The sequence below is a fragment of the Panthera pardus genome, unplaced genomic scaffold (genome assembly GCF_024362965.1).
Source record: "Panthera pardus isolate Hobbes unplaced genomic scaffold, ASM2436296v1 HiC_scaffold_22, whole genome shotgun sequence".
NCBI classification, from domain to species: Eukaryota; Metazoa; Chordata; class Mammalia; order Carnivora; family Felidae; genus Panthera; species Panthera pardus.
In genome coordinates, this window is record NW_026526788.1 from 10407903 (window position 1) to 10429643 (window position 21741).

Genomic DNA, 21741 nt, shown 5'->3' on the forward strand with positions numbered 1-21741 from the left:
TCATGTTTCAAACAGTTGTCTGAAGATAGGGCCTGACCTACATGAACAAGCAGTATTAGGGCTTTTGGGTTATACCCCTGTATCGCGGTCATTAACACGCCTCCGGAAATCTATATAAAATATGATTCAGGTGACAAAAAAAGATACACACAGATTAAAGATGATCATCTGATTTCAAGTGATCTGGGTGACCCAGTTACTATTGTTGTGTAATATTAACCATCCCACAGTGGCCTAAAACATCCACCATTTTCTTACACCGGAGAATGCAGCAAGAGTATACTAGACAAAACTTTTCCCTGCTCCTTGATGTCTGAGGAAAAGCTGGTTTCACTGAGAGGTGGGCTACAGGCATCTGAAGACTTGCTTGCTACCATGCACAATATATTATCTGGGAGAACAAAGACTGGATATAACAGAACTCCTATGCAAAACCTCCCTGTGTGGCTTGGCTTCCTCTGACACGAAGGTCTCACTGCAGGTGTACTACTCACATGGAGGCTAAGGGCTCCCATTACAAGTATTAATAGCGAACAAGGCAGTGAGTTCTGTGGCCTTCAGGAATAATGCTGGAATCTCTTCCACCAAATATGGGTGCAATTAAGGTATTGCCTGCAAAGACTATGTGCAATGGCAAAGAGTTCTGGGATATCCCATTGGCAGCCTGCTGAAGGTGTACCGGGCCCCTTTGGAGGCGAGGGCAAACTGTGGCTGAGGCTGCTGAAAACAGCACTGGGGAGAATGTACTGGCAAAACCCATAGTAACAATATATGTACTGGTTGCTGCTTAGACGAAGGCAGTTATTTCAGGAACAGTGGTGTTGAGTCCTGGACAACTGGCCACAGCATTGAAGGATGCGGTGACCCACTGTGACATGCCAACACTATTTCCAGGTTTAAGAACACAGTAAACTGGAGTACTAAATGGAGAAGCAGCAGTGATAATCACTTCGTCTCTGAACAGGTGGTTACCATGCTTTCAACCGGGACATACAGTACACGGGGGTCCCCTTCTGACAACCCAAATTCTACGTGCCAAAAGTTCATATTCACTCGACTGGAACCCACCATGGGAATGGGCTATAATTAAGTCAATGGGTGCTGTGACCACGGAGAACTCAGGCAATAGTTCTGTGGATTAGGAGAAAATATACCTACTCATCCGAATGTCTCAGGTTGTTCATACTGGCAAAAAAAAAAAAAAAAAAAATAACACAGCCCGGGTGGCTTACAAACAACACAAATTTATTTCTCACAGTTCTGGAGGCCCTCAAGTCCAAGACAGATGAAGGGGCCAGCGGTATCAGCACGTGGGGAGGGCCTGCCTCCTGGTTCGCAGATAGCTGTCCTTTTGCTCTGTCGTCACTTGTGCAAAAGCCAAAGGCGTTCGCTCAACACTTTTGAGGGCTTTACTCCCATTCATGAGAGCACTACCCCCATAACCTCATCACATCCCAAAGGCCCCACCTCCAGAGACCATCACACTGAGGACTGCAGTTCAACATATAAGTTCTGAGAAAACAGTCACCCGCACTCCATTTTGTGGTCAGTAACTCCTCTAAGATTTTACGGAATGACATGATCAAATTTAGCCGAAGGCCCAAATACAGCTGTAATTCAAGCCTTGTGTAAGGTCATGACAATTTGTCAACGGTGCGTTTCAGCAGATATTTAAGGCATTTCACAAACGATCTAGCGAAGGTACAAAAGCCAGTTAGTGCCCTTGATCTTCTGTTGCATAAGTTATCTTCGTATAGTTTGGACTCCCAGCTGGGGCAATCTGTGCACCTTCATTTCTGTCACTTCCTTGTTTCCTTTTCCTGTACCTAAGTTCCTCCCACCCCTCATTCTTTCTTGCCAATTCTTTCCTTTTTGTTGTCACTCAATATACGTCAGGGGGGTTTCTATTGACTCTGATCGCACGTACAAGTTGCCTTCTCCAGAGAGCCTCCGGGGAGGATCTACGGGCTCAAGAGCCCACTCTATGGCAACGGCTACATTGCTTCATACGGATTAAGGATCCTGGGCTTACGCTGCATTCCAATGGTCCCCTTTGCTGTGGCACAGGGTGAGTGCTTTCCCCTCTGAGCAGGACGATGAGAACTTTTCTCAACAGAGGCAGCAGAGCACAGCTGCAAGGAGCAAGCGTGGCCCATAACCCGGCGGTTGACCGAATGTCTTCCGTAGGGCTGCCTTTTTGCAACAGTGCAGGTTTCTTCTCTCTCATTTCTCTCTCTACAAATTCCCTCACAGTATTTTGGGTTTCTAGCCATGTGAAGTGACAGCGTTCAGTTTTTGTCGCCATCCTGACACCTGTGGCGGGGGCCTGGGTGGTTACAAGGAAAAGGACCACAGCCCGGCAGTCTGCCTCATAGGCAGCTGCTGCTTCCCGCAGGGAATGCCAGTCAATCTCTCTGGGGTCACGGTTCACAAACAATAAGGTCATTCTGTCATGGCAAGGGTCAAGGCCATCAAGCCCCAGGACTCCAAGGGTAGTCCTTTGGTGTACTGAAAAAAACCCAGCGCCTCGCAAACCCCAGGTTCACTGTCTGAGGGTTCTGCATTAGCGCAGTTGAGGTCCTTCCTCTGGCCATTTGGAAGACGTCCCCTTTTCTTTCTCATCAGCCTCTGGGCCACAGGACACCACAGGCGTGCACCTCGGCACCCTCGGGCGTGAGGCGTGTGTGCAATGGCAGCAGGGGAAGGGGCAGCAAGAGATGGGGACGGCCGCTGCCCACACGTGAACAACAGCTCATCACACACCGAGGGCCGTGCACGCTTCATGCTCCCGGGGCCAGGGCAGCCCAGCTTTCCAAACTTTCACCAAGGGCCATCTGCATGCCCTCCCCGCTGGGGCACAATGACAAAAACTGGTAAGCGTGGCTACCCTCAACAGCCGGGGACGGCCAACACACGGTACACAGTAACCGGAGAGTGCCAGCCAGACCCTCGACCCTGGGTAGCTGGGGCTCAAATGCTCACCAGTTAAAGTGCCGTGTCGTCACTGCCTCTACAGGCGGAGCGTCTCACGACACCAGCCAAACTGACTGAACCCGGAGCCCAGGCACCTGGGGTACGGCCAATTAACAATTCTTAGGGCCAAGAGCTTGTTGCCAGGGGAGGAAACAGTGACACCCAAAGCAGGCAGCACAGTCCACAGCAAGAGGCTGTCTGCAGCAACCGGTAGCTCGGTCCCAGGTGGCCTTTGTCCTATCTCAGAACTCGTTAGTCAACAACAATCACTTAATGACAATTGGATGAACTAGGTCTTACGTGGTGACCCGGGTCTTAGATGGACCATCCTCTTAGTGATGCCCACGGTGTTAACTGCCTCCTGCTCGGAGGGTTCACTCCATGTTGGTTTCAGATGTCAAGAGTCTAGGACACTGGGCCTTAACTTCAGACCACAGTTACTGTAATTAAAAATATTCTGAAGACTATAGACACAGCTCAAATGTTCATCAGTGGCCGTTATATTTGTAGTGCAGGAACACGGGACCAACGGAAACTTAGTACAGAAACAAGATGTTATGAAGAGAGGTGAGAAATTTACGGCACTTGCAGAAAAGACAAGGAGGCTTACAACAACAGGAAGCTACAGCTGAAAATAGGCTTTAGTGATGGTCAGTATATGATTTCTGAGAATGCATTCTGCCTCCCACCATGGGAAAAGTGGTACTGAATACTGTGTTTCTAACTTCGTAATTATAGAAGAAACACCCTCGGAGATTCCTCTATATTGCTATAGGCAGACAGGATGGTTCATTTCTTTCACACACTTTCCATTTTAGCGTAGTCGTAGAGTTACAGACACATGGAGCAGAAAGTCGAGTTCCTATACACCCCTTCACTCCTCCCCCTCTGCAGCCCCCCATCATGCATATCTTGCAGTAGTGTGGTCCATTTGTTACAACTGATGCGTCAATGCTGATACAGGAGTACTACCTGAAGACCACAGTTTACATTAGGCCTTACCCCGTGTTACATTTTTGGGCACTGGCAAAGGATCCGCACGCCATGTACCATTACGATATCCTACAGCATACTCCCACTGTCCTAAAAGCCCTCCATAATCCACCTATTCAGCCTTCCCTCCCTGCCTCAATCCTCTGGCAACCACCGATCCTTTTACTGTCTCCCCACGTGCCTTTCCAGAACGCACTACAACTGGTAATGTAAGGTGGAAAGCCTTTCCGATTGGCTTGTCTCATTCAACAATATGCACGTAAAGGCTCCTGCATGTCTCCTGTTACCGAACGGCTCCTTTCTTTGTACCACCCACCCAATCACCGTATCCTAAAACCTGGCTAACTCGCGTCAGCGCGTTTTATTGTCGACTCCTGGAAATTTCCTACATGGGCAATCACGTTATGTGTGACTGTACACAGTTTTCTCTCCTCCTTCCCAATCCAAGTCTCTCTCCTTCTCTGGTCTTGCTCTGTCGGCGAGGACTTCCAGAAGGAGGGTGAAAGAGCAGGGACAGGGACCTCTTTGCTCTCCTCTTCTCACTGGGAAAGCATCTAGTGTCTCACCATGAAAGTACAACGTTAGCTGTAGGGCTGTTGGAGATGTTCTGTACCAAGTTAATGTTCCCCATACTCCCGGCCTGCTGAGATTTCTTATTGTGGATGTGGGTTAACGTTTTGTGAAAGACTCTTCTGCACCTACTGATAAGATCATATGATTATTTCTTCTTTTGCCTCTTGATGCGACAGGTGACTACCCGACTATCAAATGTTGAACCAGCACAGCACCCCTGGAATAAATCCCACATGGTCATGGCACGTAATTATATATTGTGGGATTCAACTTGGTGACGATTTGTTGAGGATCTCAGCATCTATGTTCCAAGACATACAGGCATCTAGCTTCCCTTTTCAGAATTTTTTTAAAGTAATCACACCCAACCTAGGGTTCGAACTCAGGTTCCGAGATTAAGAGTCGAGTGTTCTACTGACTCAGCCAGCCAGGCACCCCTGTTGCTTTCCTCTCCTACAATGTCTCTGCCTGGTTTTGCTACTATAATAAGCATCACAGAATGAGTTAGGAAGAATTTCTTCTACTCCTTTTTGGAAGAGGTTGTAGAGAACTGGTGTCATTTCTTCCTTCCTTAAGTGTTTGCTAGAAGTCACCAGTGAACACATCTGGGCTTGAACTTTCTGATTTGGAAGATTAAGGATGAACTCAGTTTCTTTAATAGATATTTGCCTATACAAATTTATACTTCTGTGAGTTTAGGCAGATTGTGTGTCTCAAGGAATAGATCTAGGTTATGAAATTTGTGGGCAGAGTTGTCTGTAACATTACTATCCTCTAATGTCCATGTAATCAGTTGTTATGTCTCTCTTTCACTTCTCATATTGGCGACTTGTATCTACTCTTTTTCTTAGTTAACCTAGCTGAAGGTTTATCGGTTTTATTGACCTTTTCAAATAACTACCTTTTGGTTTATTGGTCTCTTTTCAAACATCTCACTGACTTCTGCTCTAATTCTTATTATTTGTTTTGCTAATTTTGGATTTAGTTAACTCTTCTTTTTCTAGTTTCCGAAGATGAAAGCTTAGACTACCTGTGCAATTTAAGATAGTTAGTTTGTGTAACCTGATTTTTAAATCGGAGCTTGAAATGTATTATATCATCTTTACACTCTGTCGGTCCATAAAAGCCTCACTCTGAGCTTCCTCTGGCTCTGCTAGACTCTCAACCTACCCTCTCATATAATCAAAAATCTCCAGGGGCCCAGATCTGTTTCTGGGCACACTGGACCCCTGAATTTACAGCCTAGTTTACAACCCTAAGTGTCATATAGTCTGTCTGTGGCTTCTATTCTGAACTTTGCCTTAGAGGGCAGTTACTTCCAGGGGTTTGTACGACTGAGGCTGAGGGCTGGAGGATTCACATATGTATACTCAAGGCACCCCACGGCTTGAAAGGGGAAAATGAGATTACAGAACACACCATTTTGTTATTTCGATTTATATATTTTAAATGGTTACCTATTAGCTTTCTGGGCTTCCTTTCAAGACATTACTCCAGGTTGCTACATACATGGGAGTTGTGCCTGATATTGAAACAACTGCTGAACTAGGAGTGTCTATATTCAATTCCCAATTATATCAACTTCCACTAGGCATATGAAACACACAGGTTACAGAAGGTAGCATTTGAAGATACAGGAGTCCTGTAAACTTAAGGGACACTTCACAGAAGCATTTAACAGGGTTGCCGTAATTATTAAATTTATCTCTCCTTTTTATAAGCTTCATATTCACATGAACTGCCAGGATTAAGGTCGCCGAAATGATATGGTTATTAACACATCAGAACTTCATGTGGTGAAATCCTGATTGCTTTGCAATCCCAATGCAATTAGGACAGATTACAGATTCCCTTTTAATTTTGTAACCGGTGTTAACTGATACTTAAACTATAAGCAAGAACATTTCATAAAACTTCACATACACATAGTGAATATAAAAACTACTGACATGTGAATGTAAGTGAGTATTACGGTATCGTCCATATTTCTGCTCTAGAATATACCACGGTCATGTAAGATATCTTTAGCTAAAGCTCAGGGAAGGGCACGTGAGCATGCTACGTATTACTACTAATAAATACTACTAATTACTTGTTTTCAGTTTATTCTTTCATTTTACATTTTTTTATTGTACACTGTACAATAGTCCTCTAAAAATTACAACTTCTTATGTTGCCTAAAGAAATAAGGCATCAAAACCAAAACACAACTTCCAATGTTATATTACCTCTAAAGACAATCTTCAAGCTGTATGTCTCAAACTGAAAGATTTCTCCTTAATAGAAATTAACATAACCTACTTTGTATTTTAGCTAAAAACAAATCTTATAAAATCAAAACATCTTCAAGGTTCTATGCCCACATTTGCTAGGGACATTCAAAGGAATGTTACTTAACAAGACTGTTCTTTATGTGTTGCAGTCTACTTTGGGGTAAAATAAGGCCAGTTTGTGGACGCAGGTTATTCAACATTCAGGACATCGACATTGCTTCCTCTACGTGAGTTCTCTGAAGTGTAGTGACTGCTTAACCACAGCTCAACATTCCTAAGACCCACTGCAATCCTAAGGTTTTTCTTGTGTGTGTGTTCTCTGATGTACAATGAGGTTTGACTTCTGAGAGAAGGGCTTTCCACATGTGTTACATTCATAGGGCTTCTCGCCTGTGTGTGACCTCTGATGATTAACAAGGTTTGATTTACGGTAAAAAATTTTCCCACATTCATTACACTGACAAGATTTCTCCCCTGTGTGAACCCTATAATGCACTGTGAGAGAAGATCTATGAATGAAGGATTTCCCACATTGGTTACATTTGTAGGGTTTTTCCCCTGTGTGTTTTCTCTGATGTATAAGAAGTGCTGACTTCAAATAGAAAGATTTCCCACATTCATTACATTTATAGGGTTTTTCTTCTGTATGAGTTCTCTGGTGCACACTTAGAGCTGATTTATCACAGAAAGCCCTTCGACATTCATTACATTCATAGGGTTGCTCTCCTATGTGCATTCTCTGGTGCTGAGTGAGCCTAGACTTCTGGACAAAAGATTTTCCACATTCATTACATTCATAGGGTTTCTCCCCTGTGTGTTTTCTCTGATGTAAAGTAAGTCCTGACTTGACACAGAAAGACTTCCCACATTCATTACATTTATAGGGCTTTTCTTTTGTATGAGTTCTCTGGTGAACAATTAGAGCTGACTTATAACAGAAAGCCTTTCCACATTGATTACACTCATAAGGTTTGTCACCTATGTGAATTCTCTGGTGATAAGTGAGCTGAGACTTCTGGCAGAAAGTTTTCCCACATTCATTACATCCGTAGGGTTTTTCCCCTGTGTGTATCCTACTATGTTTACTTAGGGACGATTTATTATAGAAGATTTTTCCACATTCATGACACTCGAACGGTTTCTCCCCTGTATGTGTCCTGTGATGTTGAGAGAGGGTAGATTTACGGCTGAAGGATTTCCCACATTCAGGACACACAAAGGGTTTCTCCCCTGTGTTTCTCTGATGCACCATGTGGTCAGACTTCAAACACGTCTTCCCACATTCGCAACATTCATAAGGTTTCAACTGTGTATGAATTTTCTGATGCCTGGTGAGTACTGACTTGTGGTAGAAACTTTTCCCGCATGCATTACATTTGTAGGGTTTATCCTTTACGTGGGTTTTCTGATGTTGTGTAAGATATGCCTTCCGACAGAAAGATTTCCCACAGTCAGGACATTCAAATGGTTTCTCCCCTGTATGAGTTCTCTGATGCAGGATAAGGTGTGAATTGATCCAAAAGGATTTCCCACATTCATAGCATTCATAGGGTTTCGGCCCTATGTGTGTCCTTTGGTGTTTGGTGAGGTCTGTCTTCTGGTAAAAAGTTTTCCCACACGCGCTACACTGATAGGGTTTCTCCCCTGTATGTATTCTCTGGTGTATCGTGAGGGCTGACTTGTGGCTGAAGGCTTTACCACATTCGTTGCACACATAGGGCTTCTCCCCCGTGTGTGATCTCTGATGTTTCGTGAGGTCTGACTTCTCCCAGAAAGTTTTTCCACATTCATCACACTGAAAGCGTTTCTCTCCTGTGTGTATCCTCTGATGTCGAGTGAGGTGGGACTTATGCCAAAACGCTTTCCCACATTCATTGCATTCAAAGTGTTTCTCTCCTGTATGAGTTTTCTGAAGTCGTGGAAGGCACAAATCCCCCCGGAAACGATCCCCACTCTCACTACACTCCGAGGGTTTCATACGTGCCCCATGAGGTTTCAAAAGGGTAGACTTCACACATAACGATTTCCCACAACCACGCAGTCCACAGTGATTCTCTTCGGAGGCATTCATGTGACGTAACAGGAAAGAGGAGTCAGGAAAGAAGGTTCTCCCATATTCAATACATTCAGAGTGATTCTCTTCAGTGATCGCTCTCTTGTACGTACTCAATGTTGCCTTTTCGGGGAAGGTTTCTTGATACATGTAATATTCAAAATTTTGCTCTGCACTTTGAATCTTCTCACGATCAACAGAGTCCTCATCCTGACTGAAAGTTTCCCCACGTTTAAAAAATTCACTTTTCTCGCTAGTAGTTTTCTCATGTTTAATACTGAGTAGCAATTTTCCATAGGCACTAAATTCACCAGTCTTTTCTCCCAAACGTCTTTTCTTATTGATACACAATTCAGAAATACAGCTGAAACTCACTCCATATGAGTCACACTGACAGAGGCTTTCTCTGGAAGGAAACGAATTTGTGTCCAGGTTAAATGGTTTTCCTATTACATTACCTCGTTCCTTGGTCAGCGTTTTCTTACTGATCAATGCAACTTCCCACATAGGTTTACGCTGGTTTTCTTGCCTCCTTCCTTTCTTGTGATCAGTTTCCCAGACTTCTAAAGATAGGAAAAATTAACCGTACACATAAATACTAACTCATTTCTTCTGGAATGCAACGTATATACAAATGCCCTATGTTTTAGCGGATTTTGATTTCTTGTCTAGTCTTCAAGGAAGAAAATAACTATAAGTACTTATTTTTTCGATTTCTTCTGTTGGATATGAAAATACAAAAATGGAAACAAGAAACAAAAGGCCTGGCATGGTGGAAGAAAGGAGAGGAAACTACTACAACCATACATCTGCATTCCGGCGTCTGAGGAGTAACGGCAGCTACTAAATTCGGAACGTCTCCATCTATCCTCCAAATACCTCTAAGGATCAACATAAGGAGAGCAAATAAAATGACCAATCAACAACCCGTGACTTCAGCATAACTGGGAAATAAAAAAACTACTGACTTCAAACCACAACTGAGGAAATAAATATTTAATACAGAAGAAACTGATATAGAGTCCACATCTATATAAAGAGTCAGTTTGAGTCTGTAGCAACGACACGTAGAGGAAGAGACAGAGAACTTAGAGAAAATTAAAGTTCTTTTTCTTTAATATTTATTTTTGAGAGAGAGAGAAACAGTGCATGAGCGAGGAAGTGGCAGAGAGAGGGGTACAGAGAACCCAAAGCAGGCTCCAGGCTCTGAGCTTGTAGTACAGAGCACGACATGAGGCTGAAACTCAGGAACTGTAAGATCCTGACCTGAGCTGAAGCCAGACGCTCAACGGACTGAACCACCCAGGCACCCCTAGAACGTATAGATAATTAAATGCAAATAAAATCACTGCCTGAAAGGGGAAGTCCCACAGTGAGAGGGGAAAACATGGAGTGACATCTTCGTTCTGACAGATGACAGCTCAGACCACCGAGAACTCCAACACAAGGGACTTGGAGTATTAATGGGAACTACGGAGGCAAGGGCTGATCGGGTGAGGAATTCAATTGTCAAAAGGCCAGAGTGATCTTAGAATATGACTCAAATTGTAAGAACCTGGTTATGAGCTCAACTGTCCCCCTCCCAAATTCGTATGTTGAAGCCGTGAGGTTTAATTACATTATCAGGGTGTAGCACTAATGACAGGAAAGACATCCATATCAGAAGCCGAAGAGACACCAGCCCTTTCCTGCTCTCCCTGTTTGCAGAAAAAAAGCCATGTGAGGAGAGGGCCACAAGGTGCTGTCTGCAAGCTGAAGACAGAGGGCTCACCAGAAGGCACCCGAGGGCACCCTGAGGATACCTTCATCTTGGCCATACAGCCTCCAGATGTGTGAAAAAATAAATTTGTTACTTAGGCCACCCACTCTGTGGTGTTTTGTCAGAGCGGTTCAGGCCAACTCATAGGAAGCATGAAGAGAAAAGAGACTTGAATGAAATTTTAATAAACAGCATGGAAAAAAGACATGACAATAGAGCAGAAAAAAGAATGACAATAAAACCAAAGAAAGAAACCTGGATCACAGAGAAAGTTCTGGATAAAGCAGGTGATCTACAAAATAATAAAATACATGTTTTTAATTAAAGTTATATGTGTGACTGTAGTCTCTAAAGAGAAAAAAAGAAAACAATGGAATAAATTCAGTATTAAAAACCATTATCTAAGAAAATTGCCCAGAAATAAAAAGAGATCTTACCCGCATATTTTAAGGACCACCATGAACTTTCCTTTTCTGTCAGGAAAGCTGACCTGAAACAGTCCTTCCTAAGACATGCTTTAAGGAAACTGTAAACCTTAAAAGTGAAGAAGTCTCCTCTGGACAGAAAGATCAAGTCTCAATAAGCAAACAAACATGTAGATTGGGCAAGAGACTCAGTCACCAATAAACAAAGTGAGGTCAGTGCAGCAACCTTTTCAACAAATAACCAAGTAGAAGTCAAGGGTTGTATATCCAGCCACGTGATCCTTTAAAAGTATCCAGGCTCTGGGAAGAGGTCGATCATATTAGAGATTCAAGAAATCAGGTAATAATGTAATCACGGAACCTTCTAGAAGAGGACAAACTTCAAGCAACCAGTATTTGATAGGAAACACTAGTAGAAAAGCTGAGCAGTGTAGGACTAAGACCAAAAGAAAGTTGAGAATAAGAATACCAGAGTAATGTATAAATGCTATATATACCAGTGAAGCAGAAATAATGCACATAAAAAGACTACTGGATACAGGAAAAAGGAGAAGAAATAACAGTAAGCTAAGTGAGAGCCATGGAATAGTCTAAAGGTCACTAAACACTCTAAAGGTCACTAAAAGCTGAAAACCAAATGGAAGGTTAAATAAGGAAATGAGCAACTAAAGCCAGTATAAAAGACGTTACTGTAAAAGTAACCACTAGAACAAAAACATCTAAAGTTTCTAATGGACTCCTTCAAAATGAACAAAAGGAGTGATGAAACAGAATGATTTAGTGAATATGATACTCATGAAATGTAACAAAATGACAGATATGAGACCAGACAGGAATCCTGGTAGTAAATATGAATGGGCTTAACTCACCACTTAATAAAATGACTTCAAACGGAGTCACAAACAAATATCAAATCTCTGCTGCAAAGGGGAAACACACTGACAGAAAATGACTCAAAAAGCTAAAAACAAAGGAATGGTCAATATTGTTCCAGGCAAAGGGAAACAATAAGGAAACAGATAAAATCTAGTTATCAGGAAGGACAAAAAACAAAGCACAAGGCTAACATCCACAACTTTGAATGTACAAGTCACAGTAAGGAGTATCAAAACACCAAACAACATTCATGAAGCAAACACACTGATAAAAAGAGTATTAAGATAGATCAGAAAGTACGATGTCGGGATGTAGAGACGCAATGACAACAATCAGGAAAACATGTATTATGACCCATACACAATTTTCGAATATTAAAACGTTAATACAAAATACACTTCCGTCTCTAGGGTGCAAAAAACATTAAAAAAAAAAAACCTGATAAAGGTAACATGCTCAGGAAACAATGCACTAAAACTAGAACTTACTCGGGAAGAACAAACTTCTTCCCTCAGGACCTCAAAACCAAACAACTGTCTAGAAAACTGCTCTTTGTTGAAAAAGGAAACACAAAGCTGAATTTCTAAACCAAAAAAACTACTGAAAATATTACTTGTAAGTCTATGTGGGATACACGTACTGATCAGAGATTTCATAGCATTAAATGTCTTGCATCAGTGAAAAAGAATGAAAAAAGCAAATCCGTAACTAAAAAAAAAATACAAAAAGGCAACAGTAATGTAAAAGAAAGAAGTTAAAGCACAAAGAGGGAAATAATGAAGGTAAAAACAGAGAAATACAAAACTAAACTTAAAATAATATAGATAAGGGAGCTCAAGTGGTTAAGTTGTTTTGACACTTGATGATGCCACGGTTTGGTCTGTGAGTTCAAGCCCTCTGCGCTCTCAGCCCCTTCCCTGCTCATGAGTACGCGTACACTCTTCTCTCTCTCTCTCTCTCTCTCAAAACAAATAAATTAAAAAAAATAATAATACAGGGGCGCCTGGGTGGCTCCGTCGGTTACGTGTCTGACATCGGTTCAAGTCACGATGTCACGGTTTGTGAGTTTGAGCCCCGCACCTGGCTCTGTGCTGACAGCTTCAGATTCTGTCTCCCTCTCTCTCTCTGCCCCTTCCCGACTTGTGCTCTGTCTCTCCCTCTCAAAAATAAATAAATGTAAAAAAAATTTTTTAAAGTAAATAAATAATATAGATAAAAGTTTTTCTTCATCTTTAAGCTCCAGCAGATTTACTAAAGGTTGCCTTAGATGAGTCATTCCAGGTCAGTTTTCCCAGGCCCCTCATGATCCCTTTTGTTAATAAAACAGAAACAGAAAAACAGTTGTACAAGTGTTAACTCAAAAAGCTGGTCATTTGGGGGGCAACTGGGTGGCGCAGTAGATTAAGCTTCTGACTTCAACTCAGGTCATGATGTCAGGGCTTGGTTCAAGCCCTGGGTCGGGCTCTGTGCTGACAGCTCAGAGCCTGGAGCCAGCCTGAGATTCTGTGTCTCCCTCTCGTTCTGCACCTCCCTGCTCACGCGTGAACTCTATCTCAAAAAGAAACAAACAAAAAGAGAAATTAATTTAAAAAAAAACCTGGTTCTTTGGGGGCTCCTGGCAAACTCAGCTGGTGGCGTGTGCAGCTCTGGAACACAAGAGACATTACACCAGAAGGAACAAGGGAAAGAGACAAAGAAGAGGCATCCCAGGCTGTTGCATTTGTTCCGATCCACCAGAACCATTCACACAAATACACTTATGATAGATGAAGATATTCTAATGATTTCCTCCACCTGTGTTTTCCAGGAGATGATTTCAAAAATGGTGGCATGAAGGGCAGTACCAAAGAGTCGCCTCACACGCTACTCTCTGAAAGGACTCACATTTAACTGGACCAAACTAAAGAATGTGTGACTCAGGACAACGTTGGAAACATTGAGCAAAGAGCCAACAATGAGTAGAGGCTAAGGGCAGAATGTGACACCATTAGAGGCAGGGAGGTTAACACAGAGATCAGTGAAAGAGACTGTTAATCAGGGTTCTCCAGAGAAACAGAGCCAGGTACTATATGTACGTGTGAGAGCGACACAGACAAAGGAAGAGGTTTATTAAAGGACCCGGCTTTTGCACTTACGGACGCCAAGAAGTCCCACAGTCTGCTGTCTGAAAGCTGGAGAACCAGGAAAGCCAACTGTATTTCAAAAGGCCTGAGAACTAGGGGAGGTGATGGTGTAACTCCCAGCAAAGATGAAAGGCCTGCCAACTAGAGGGTTGGTGGTGTAAGTCCCAGAGCCTGAAGGCCCCACAACCAGGAGCACTGATTCTGTCCAGAGAGGATGGACGTGCCGGCGCAAAAAGAGAAAGAGAATTTGTCCTTCTTTGCCTTTTGTTCCATTCAGGTCCTCAACGAATTAGAGGATATCTGACCATAATGGTGAGGGTGGATCTCTTTACTCAGTCTACTGAGTCAAATGCTGCTTCCAGAAACAGCCCCCAAGACACACTTTGACCAGTCTGGCCATCCCTGAGGCCACTCGGGTTGACACCCAGAATTAATCATCATAGACACACTCAAAGAGCACCCTCTCAACACGACTGCCATTCTACGAACCATGTGCACTGCCCAAGGCAGAGCCCTCTGACAAGAGACATCAGCCAACAGTACACTGCAAGAGGAAAAGACTTCAATCAAATGTTACAATCAAGTCACTTAACAAATACATAAGCAAGCAAAAATAACAAGAAGCCCTATCAGACTCGGTTCAAAATATCTAAAATATGCTTTCGTCCAAAATTACAGGTTCACAAGACAAACGGGAAAATTTCACATACGTGGGGGAAACAATAGGCAACAAACTGTCCTTGAGAGGGTCTGGATACTGGATTTAGCCGACCTCCAAGCAGCTATTATAAACATGTTCAACAGGGAACCACACTGGGGCGCCTGGGTGGCTTAGTCGGTTGAGTGTCCGACTTTGGCTCAGGTCATGATCTCATGGCTCGTGAGTTCGAGCCCCGCAGGGGGCTCTGTGCTGACTTAGAGCCAGGAACCTGCTTCGCATTCTGTCTCTCCCTCTCTGCTCCTCCTCTGCTCATGTTCTGTCTCTCTCTTTCTCTCTCTCTCAAAAATAAACTAAAAACAAAGGGAACCACATTTACGGGATAAAGGAAGGTAGTGTTGATACCCTGTAACACAGAAAATATAAAAAAAAAAAGGAAAAGAATTAAGTGAAAATTCTAAATTTGACAATTTACAGTAACTACACTGTAAATTCCTTAGATGGGCTCAACAGTTGACTGAATGTTATAAAGGAAAGAATTAGTAAACTTATAATACAGTCTAAACACTAGAAAGAAATAAGAATGAAGAAAACTGACCAAAGCCTCAAATATATGAAAGATACCATTATCTGCACCAACATACTCATAATGGGAATATCAAAAGAAGAGAAGAAAGGGGAAGGGGCAGAAAAATTATTCAACAAAGTTATGGTGAAATCTTGCAAATTTAGAGAAAAAGAATATTCAAACACAAAATGATAGACGAACACCACGTGGGATAAACAGATCCACGTCAAGAAGCATCACAGTAAAAATATTAAAAAGCAAAGAGGAAAAAAAATTTCTTAAGTATCAAGAGAAGTACAACTCATCACATACAAGGGAACTCCAGTAAGATGACCACCTGACTTCTCATCAGAAACACAGAATCCAGGAGGTAGGATGACAGAGTGTGTTGGGGGAATAAAAGAAACAAAAACAAAAACAAAACAAAAAACCCCAAAGCAGTCAACCAAAATAACAGCACTGCTTTCAAAACTGAAGGCGATATAAATTAACCCATAAATTCCCAGTCATTACTTCAAATCCACAAAGATTGTAGGTAAAAGTAACTATTTTAAAAGTAAACTATTTTAGGATAAAGAAGTATTTCTTCTAACCATTTGGCCAAGGCCATGCAACAATCTTTATATATATAACGATACTGTTGGGTCTGTAACCGTAGAAATAAATGTATTTGACAATAAGGCAAAATGAGGCAGAAAAACAAAGGTAAACTGGGGTGAGAAAATAACCATGGATGGTAACCGGAATCCACAGTAGCAAATGAAGCAGAAATGGTGAATAAGAAAGTTAATATAATGAACTCCACAAAGAGATATTTGCTATCCTTTCTTCTCTCAGTTTCTTTTTAAGACATCCAATTATATAAAGTAGTAATTCAACAATGTATTGCTGGAATTTAAACATATACAGATCTACTATGTACAAAAGGAACCTCACAAAAATAGAGTAGAAGAAGTAGAATTACATATGAATGACCTTTCTATAATTCACTGTAGATGAGGGAGTATAAACCTGAAGTATGGTGATAGGGTGAATTTCTTAGGTGAATTTTAATAGCAACCATCATGAAAATAATTGAGTGAAATGGTCACCGTAGAATTAAAATATTATGCTAAACCATATTCACTTAATGAAAATGAAGGCAGTAATGTAAAAGAACTACAAGGTCATAAGGCTGGGTAGGGCAGATAAATGTCAAAACGTAATATGGCAGGAGTAAATCCAGCCTTATCAATAACGGAAAACTGGGAATGGATTTAGAAATCCAATCAAAAAGCATAGGGGCACCTAGGTGGCTTGGTGGTTGGGCGTCTGACTCTGGCTCTGGTCATCATCTCACGGTTTGTGAGTTCAAGCCCCGCGTCGGGCTCTGTGCTAATAGCTCAGAGCTTGGAGCCTGCTTCGGATTCTGTGTGTGTGTGTGTGTGTGTGTGTGTGTGTGTGTGTGTGTGTCTCTCTCTCTCTCTTCCCCTCTCCCACTTTTGTTCTGTCTCTATCAAAAATAAATAAATGTAAAAAAAAATTTTTTTTAAAAAGCAGTAATTGTCAGCTTGTAGAAAATATGTAAATTCAAACACATGGTATCTACAAGACACACTGTATTCAAAGGCACAAATAGGTAGAAAATTTTAAAAGCAGAGAAAGATCAATCAAGTATATAGCATCAGTAAGCAGGTTGGGCAGGCTATACTAATATCAGACAAAATCCACTTTAACACAAAATACATAATTAGAGATAAAGTGGGACATTACATAATGAAAACAGTCCATCAGTAAAGGAGACAAAAATCCAAGCAATTATACGCTACTAACGATGAGTCTCAAGAAATACTGAGAAAATTCAAAGCAAAAATACACACATCAACAATTACAGATTTTAATATCCCCCATTAAGTAATGGATAAAACAAGGGATAGAATACAAACAAGAGAAAAAAAAAGATAGAAAAACACTATGAAGTAACCAGACTAACAAATATATATAAGACAATCCACTCAAAAAGAGCAGATTACACATTCTTCAAAAGTACACACAAAAGGTTCCCAAAAATACATTTTAAAAGGTTCTCGCACCAAAATGGAAGGAAAATATAAATCAATCATATAAAGGAATTTTGAAAACTCACAATTGGAGATTAAATAACATATCTCTGAATAAAATAGAGGGAAACAATATTCAGGAAACTGAAAACACTTTTTAGTAAAAACGAAGACAAAATATACCATATCTTATGAAACAAACAGAAAACAGTACTTAGAAGACAATTTATCCTACAATATCATATTAAACGAGAACGATCCAAATCAATAACCTGCCTTGTACACCTGAGAACAATGGAGGAAAAAAGCAATACAAATTGAAAGGAAGCAAGGATAGGAAATGAGAGAAAAGTAAAAATTAATAAACCAGCAAAGAAAGGCAATAGATGACTCTTTTAATATATCAATAAGCCTGACTAAACTGTATTTAGGCTGACATGGAAATAAGAGAGATAAGAGTCAACCTACTGAAGTTATGGGGCGCCTGGGTGGGTGGCTTAATCAGTTGAGCATTCAACTCTTGACTTCGGCTCAGATCATGATCTCATGATTCGCGTGACTGAGCCCTGCATTGGGCTCTGTGCTGGCAGCGTGGAGCCTGCTCGGGATTCTCTGTCTACCTTTCGCTCTGCCCCTCACCTGCTCACTCTCATGTGCACTCTCTCAAAAACAAACAAATAAATGTTTCCAAAAAAAATAAATTACTGAAGCTGTGGAATAAAGACAGTACACACGCTAGGGATAGAATGTACTCACATTACAAACCTGGAATGTTTTCTACGCTACAAAAACAAAATGTAAGTGAATGTTTTCAACTAATTTGATAACTTGGTTGAAATACAAAAATTCCTAGAATCGGAAAAAATATAACAACTCAAGAAGAAATAAGCTATCTGAAAAAAAGTGTAAGAAGTAAACACACTGCAGTCATTTGAAAACTGCCCATAAAGGAAGCCCAGGTCCAGACGGTTTCACTGGTGAATTTTTAAACTCGTTTAAATAATAATATTAATTATTCAAACACTCCTGCAAACAATAGAAAAGAACACCTCCCACCTAATTATATGAGCCTTATATTACATCGGCACTAAACTCAGACATGATGAGAGAAGACGACTACAGTTCAATGTCTAAAACAACTAAGAGCAACATCTTTGGAATACAGACCCACAGATACTCTGCACAATACTAGCAAATGTTATCGAATAACACATTACGAGGACTGCACACAAAGACCCCGTGAGATTTATCCTACTAACGCAAGGCGGGTTTATCATCCGACGATGGTAAGTGAGCACCAACAGTGCACTCTCCCTCTGATTCACTCGAGCTGGAGGGTATCTTCTCTCCGCGTTCTCCCTCTGCCTCACTCCAGCTCGCCAGGGTCTTCTGGAAAGCAGTGTGTATACTCCTCCACCATACTTGGGCGCCTACTACTAGTGAACACTTTTAGCTTCCCCAGCTCTGGTGGCCAGCATCACTTCTGCTTCCGGTCTCACAGGACTGTACACATATTGCATACTTTAAGAGATACCGTCTGAAGATCTCCCTTCCAATCAGCCTGAATCTAGATGCTGAGTGAGATCCTCCCCTTGGGACAGTGACAGGTCTTGGAACACCCTCAACTACTGAAAGCCACTACAAATAAAAGAGGCTGGTTAGACAACATGAAAATGTGACAGGCAACCAAGAGCTAAGTCAGGGTCGAATGACAAGGTTCATTCTTCATTCTTCCAATACTTAGGAGAGGTGGCTGTTTTATCTAACGAACACAAACCAACACAGACAATCAAGAAAAATGCACAAAGAAATGTGTGTTCAAAACGAAAGAACAAGAAAAAACCTAAGAATAACGTTCTTAATGGAATGGAGACAAGTGATTTACCTGATAAGGAGTTCAAAATAATAGTCATATAGATGCTCATCGAACTCAGGAGAAAACGGACGAACACGGTGAGAACCTCAACAAGAAGAAAGTGCAAGAAAGTACCAAAGAGAAAATACAGTAAGACAACTGAAAAACACTAGAGGAATTCAATAGCAGAACAATGAGGCAGAATGAATCAGTAATCTGCAGTCAGACAGTGGAACTCACCCAATGAGAGCAGGGGGAAAAGTGAACGCAGCTTAAGAGACATATGAGACAATATACAGCAGACCAACATTTGCATTATAGAAATCACAAAAGGGGATGAAAAAGAAAGGGGCAGAAAATTCACTGAGAGAAATAATAGCCGAAAACTTCCCCAAATTGGGGGGAAAAAAAGAAATCCATATCCAGGAAGCCCAGAAATTTCCATGTAAGATGAATTCAAAAAACCCACACCAAAAACATTATGAGATGGAGTGCCAAAAATTAAAGACACAGAGAGAATGTTAAAAGTAGCAAAAAATCCATAACTGGTTCCAGAAAAGGGAACTCTCGTAAGATTATCAGATCCTTCGGCAGAAACTTTTTCCAGTCAGAAGGCAGTGGCACGGTATATTCAAAGAATGGGAAAAGAAAAACCTTTACTGGACAACAATACACAGCAAAGCTCTCATTTAGAATCAAAGGACAAATAAATGAGTTTCCCAAACAAAAGCCAGAATTCACCAACACCGGAAAAGCCTCACAAGAAATGTTAAAGGGACTTCTTTAAGCTGAAACAAAAGAATACAAATTAGTAACATGAAAACATATTAAAGTATAAATCTCACTGGTAAAAACAAATATATAGTGAAATTCAGAATATCCTAATGTTGTGAAGATAGTGGGTTAATCACTTACAAAAGCAGTATGAGACATAAAAGACCAAAGTACAAAAAAATAACCATAATTACTTATAATCATTAGTTAAGACATACAGAAGATTAAAAGATACAAGAATTGACATCAAAACCATAAAATAGGGAGGGGAAAATACAAACACAGAGCACTAGAATATGTTCAATCCTCAGTTGTTGTCATTTTAAAATTGACATTGTCCTGAAATACCCCATTAAACCAGATGGACTTTGCAGAGATATACAAACATTTCATCCACAAAGAAAAATTCTCAAGTACACATGAACAATTTTCAAGGATTGACCATATATTAAGACAAAAAAACAAATCCTAGCAAATTTAAGAAGACCCAAACCCAATCAAGCTTCTTTCCTGCATGAAGCTAGAAATCAATTACCAGTAAGAAAACTGGAAAATTCACAGATATGTGGAGACTAAACAACACTCTCCTGAACAACCAATGAGTCAACAGAGAAACCAAGGGATACCTTGAGGCAAATAAAAATGGAAATACAACATATCAAAACTTAAAGGATACAGGAAAGGCAGTACTCAGACGGAAATTCATAGTGATAAAAACAATAAGAATCCAGAAACTTCTCAAACAAACAAACAAACAAAAAACCTAACCTTACATCTCAAGGAACTAGAAAAAAACAAGGAAATGAAACCCAAGTTAGCAGAAGGAAGGAAAATAATCATGATCAGGGCAGAAATAAATGAAATATGATCTGAAAAGATCAATAAAATTAAGAGCTGGTTCCTTGAAAAGACGAACAAAATAAACTGAATTTTTACTAGACTAACCAAGACAAAGAGGACTCAAATAAATTAAATATGAAAAGATAAAATATTATAACTCGTACCACAGAAACACAAAGGATTTTAAGAGACTACTATGAACAATTATGTCATAACAAATTTGACACTCTAGATGAGATGCATGAATCTCTAGAAAAATCGTCTACCAAGAGTGAATCATGATGAAATAAAATATCTGAACAGTCCAATTAATACTAAGGAAACTGAATCAGGAAAAAAAGCCTCCCTAAAAATAAAGCCCCCTCCCCACACCCACCAAATAAAGCCCAGGACCAAACACCTTCACTGGTGAATTTCACAAATCACCTAAAATAGAATACCATTCTCAAACTCCACCAAAAAATAGAAGAGGAGGGACATTTCCTAACTCATTTTACAAGGCCAGCATTACCATCATACCAAAACCGGACAATGATGCTACAAGAACAGAACATGACAGAATATCCCTGATGAACACAGATGCTAGAAAATATTAGCAAACTTAACGCAACAATACATTAAAAGGAAGATATACTGTAACCAAGTGTGATTTATTACAGGCACGCATGGATGGTCAAACATCCACAAATCCATCAACATGACACACATTACCAAAATAAAGGAAAAAAATCATAAGGTTATCCTTCAACAAAGTGGGGTTAAAGGGAACTCACCTCAACATAATAATGGCCATATATAAAAAAACAAAAGCTAACAGCATACTCAATGGTGAAAAACTAAAAGCTTTTTCTCTAACATAAAGAACAAGACAAGGATGTCCATTCTTCCTACTTTTATTCAATACAGTAATGGAATTAAGTCCTAGCTGCAGAAATCAGAGAACAAAAATAAATAAATAA

The 21741-nt window shown here is 40.8% G+C and overlaps 2 protein-coding genes across 2 annotated transcripts in view; both read right to left on the bottom strand.

Moving 5' to 3' along the window:
- The window catches only part of LOC109248853 (zinc finger protein 37A-like), a 33175-nt gene extending 23764 nt beyond the window's left edge, over positions 1 to 9411 (bottom strand). Inside the window, exon 1 of the mRNA XM_019418898.2 lies at positions 9324 to 9411. The gene's annotated coding sequence lies outside the window, so the exon portion shown is untranslated. The remainder of the gene's footprint in view (positions 1 to 9323) is intronic.
- The window catches only part of LOC109248848 (zinc finger protein 33B-like), a 46323-nt gene continuing 31209 nt past the window's right edge, over positions 6628 to 21741 (bottom strand). The window contains exon 6 of the mRNA XM_053910136.1: positions 6628 to 9428. Within this exon, the coding sequence (XP_053766111.1) occupies positions 7105 to 9428 (2324 nt within the window). The 3' untranslated portion in view covers positions 6628 to 7104. The remainder of the gene's footprint in view (positions 9429 to 21741) is intronic.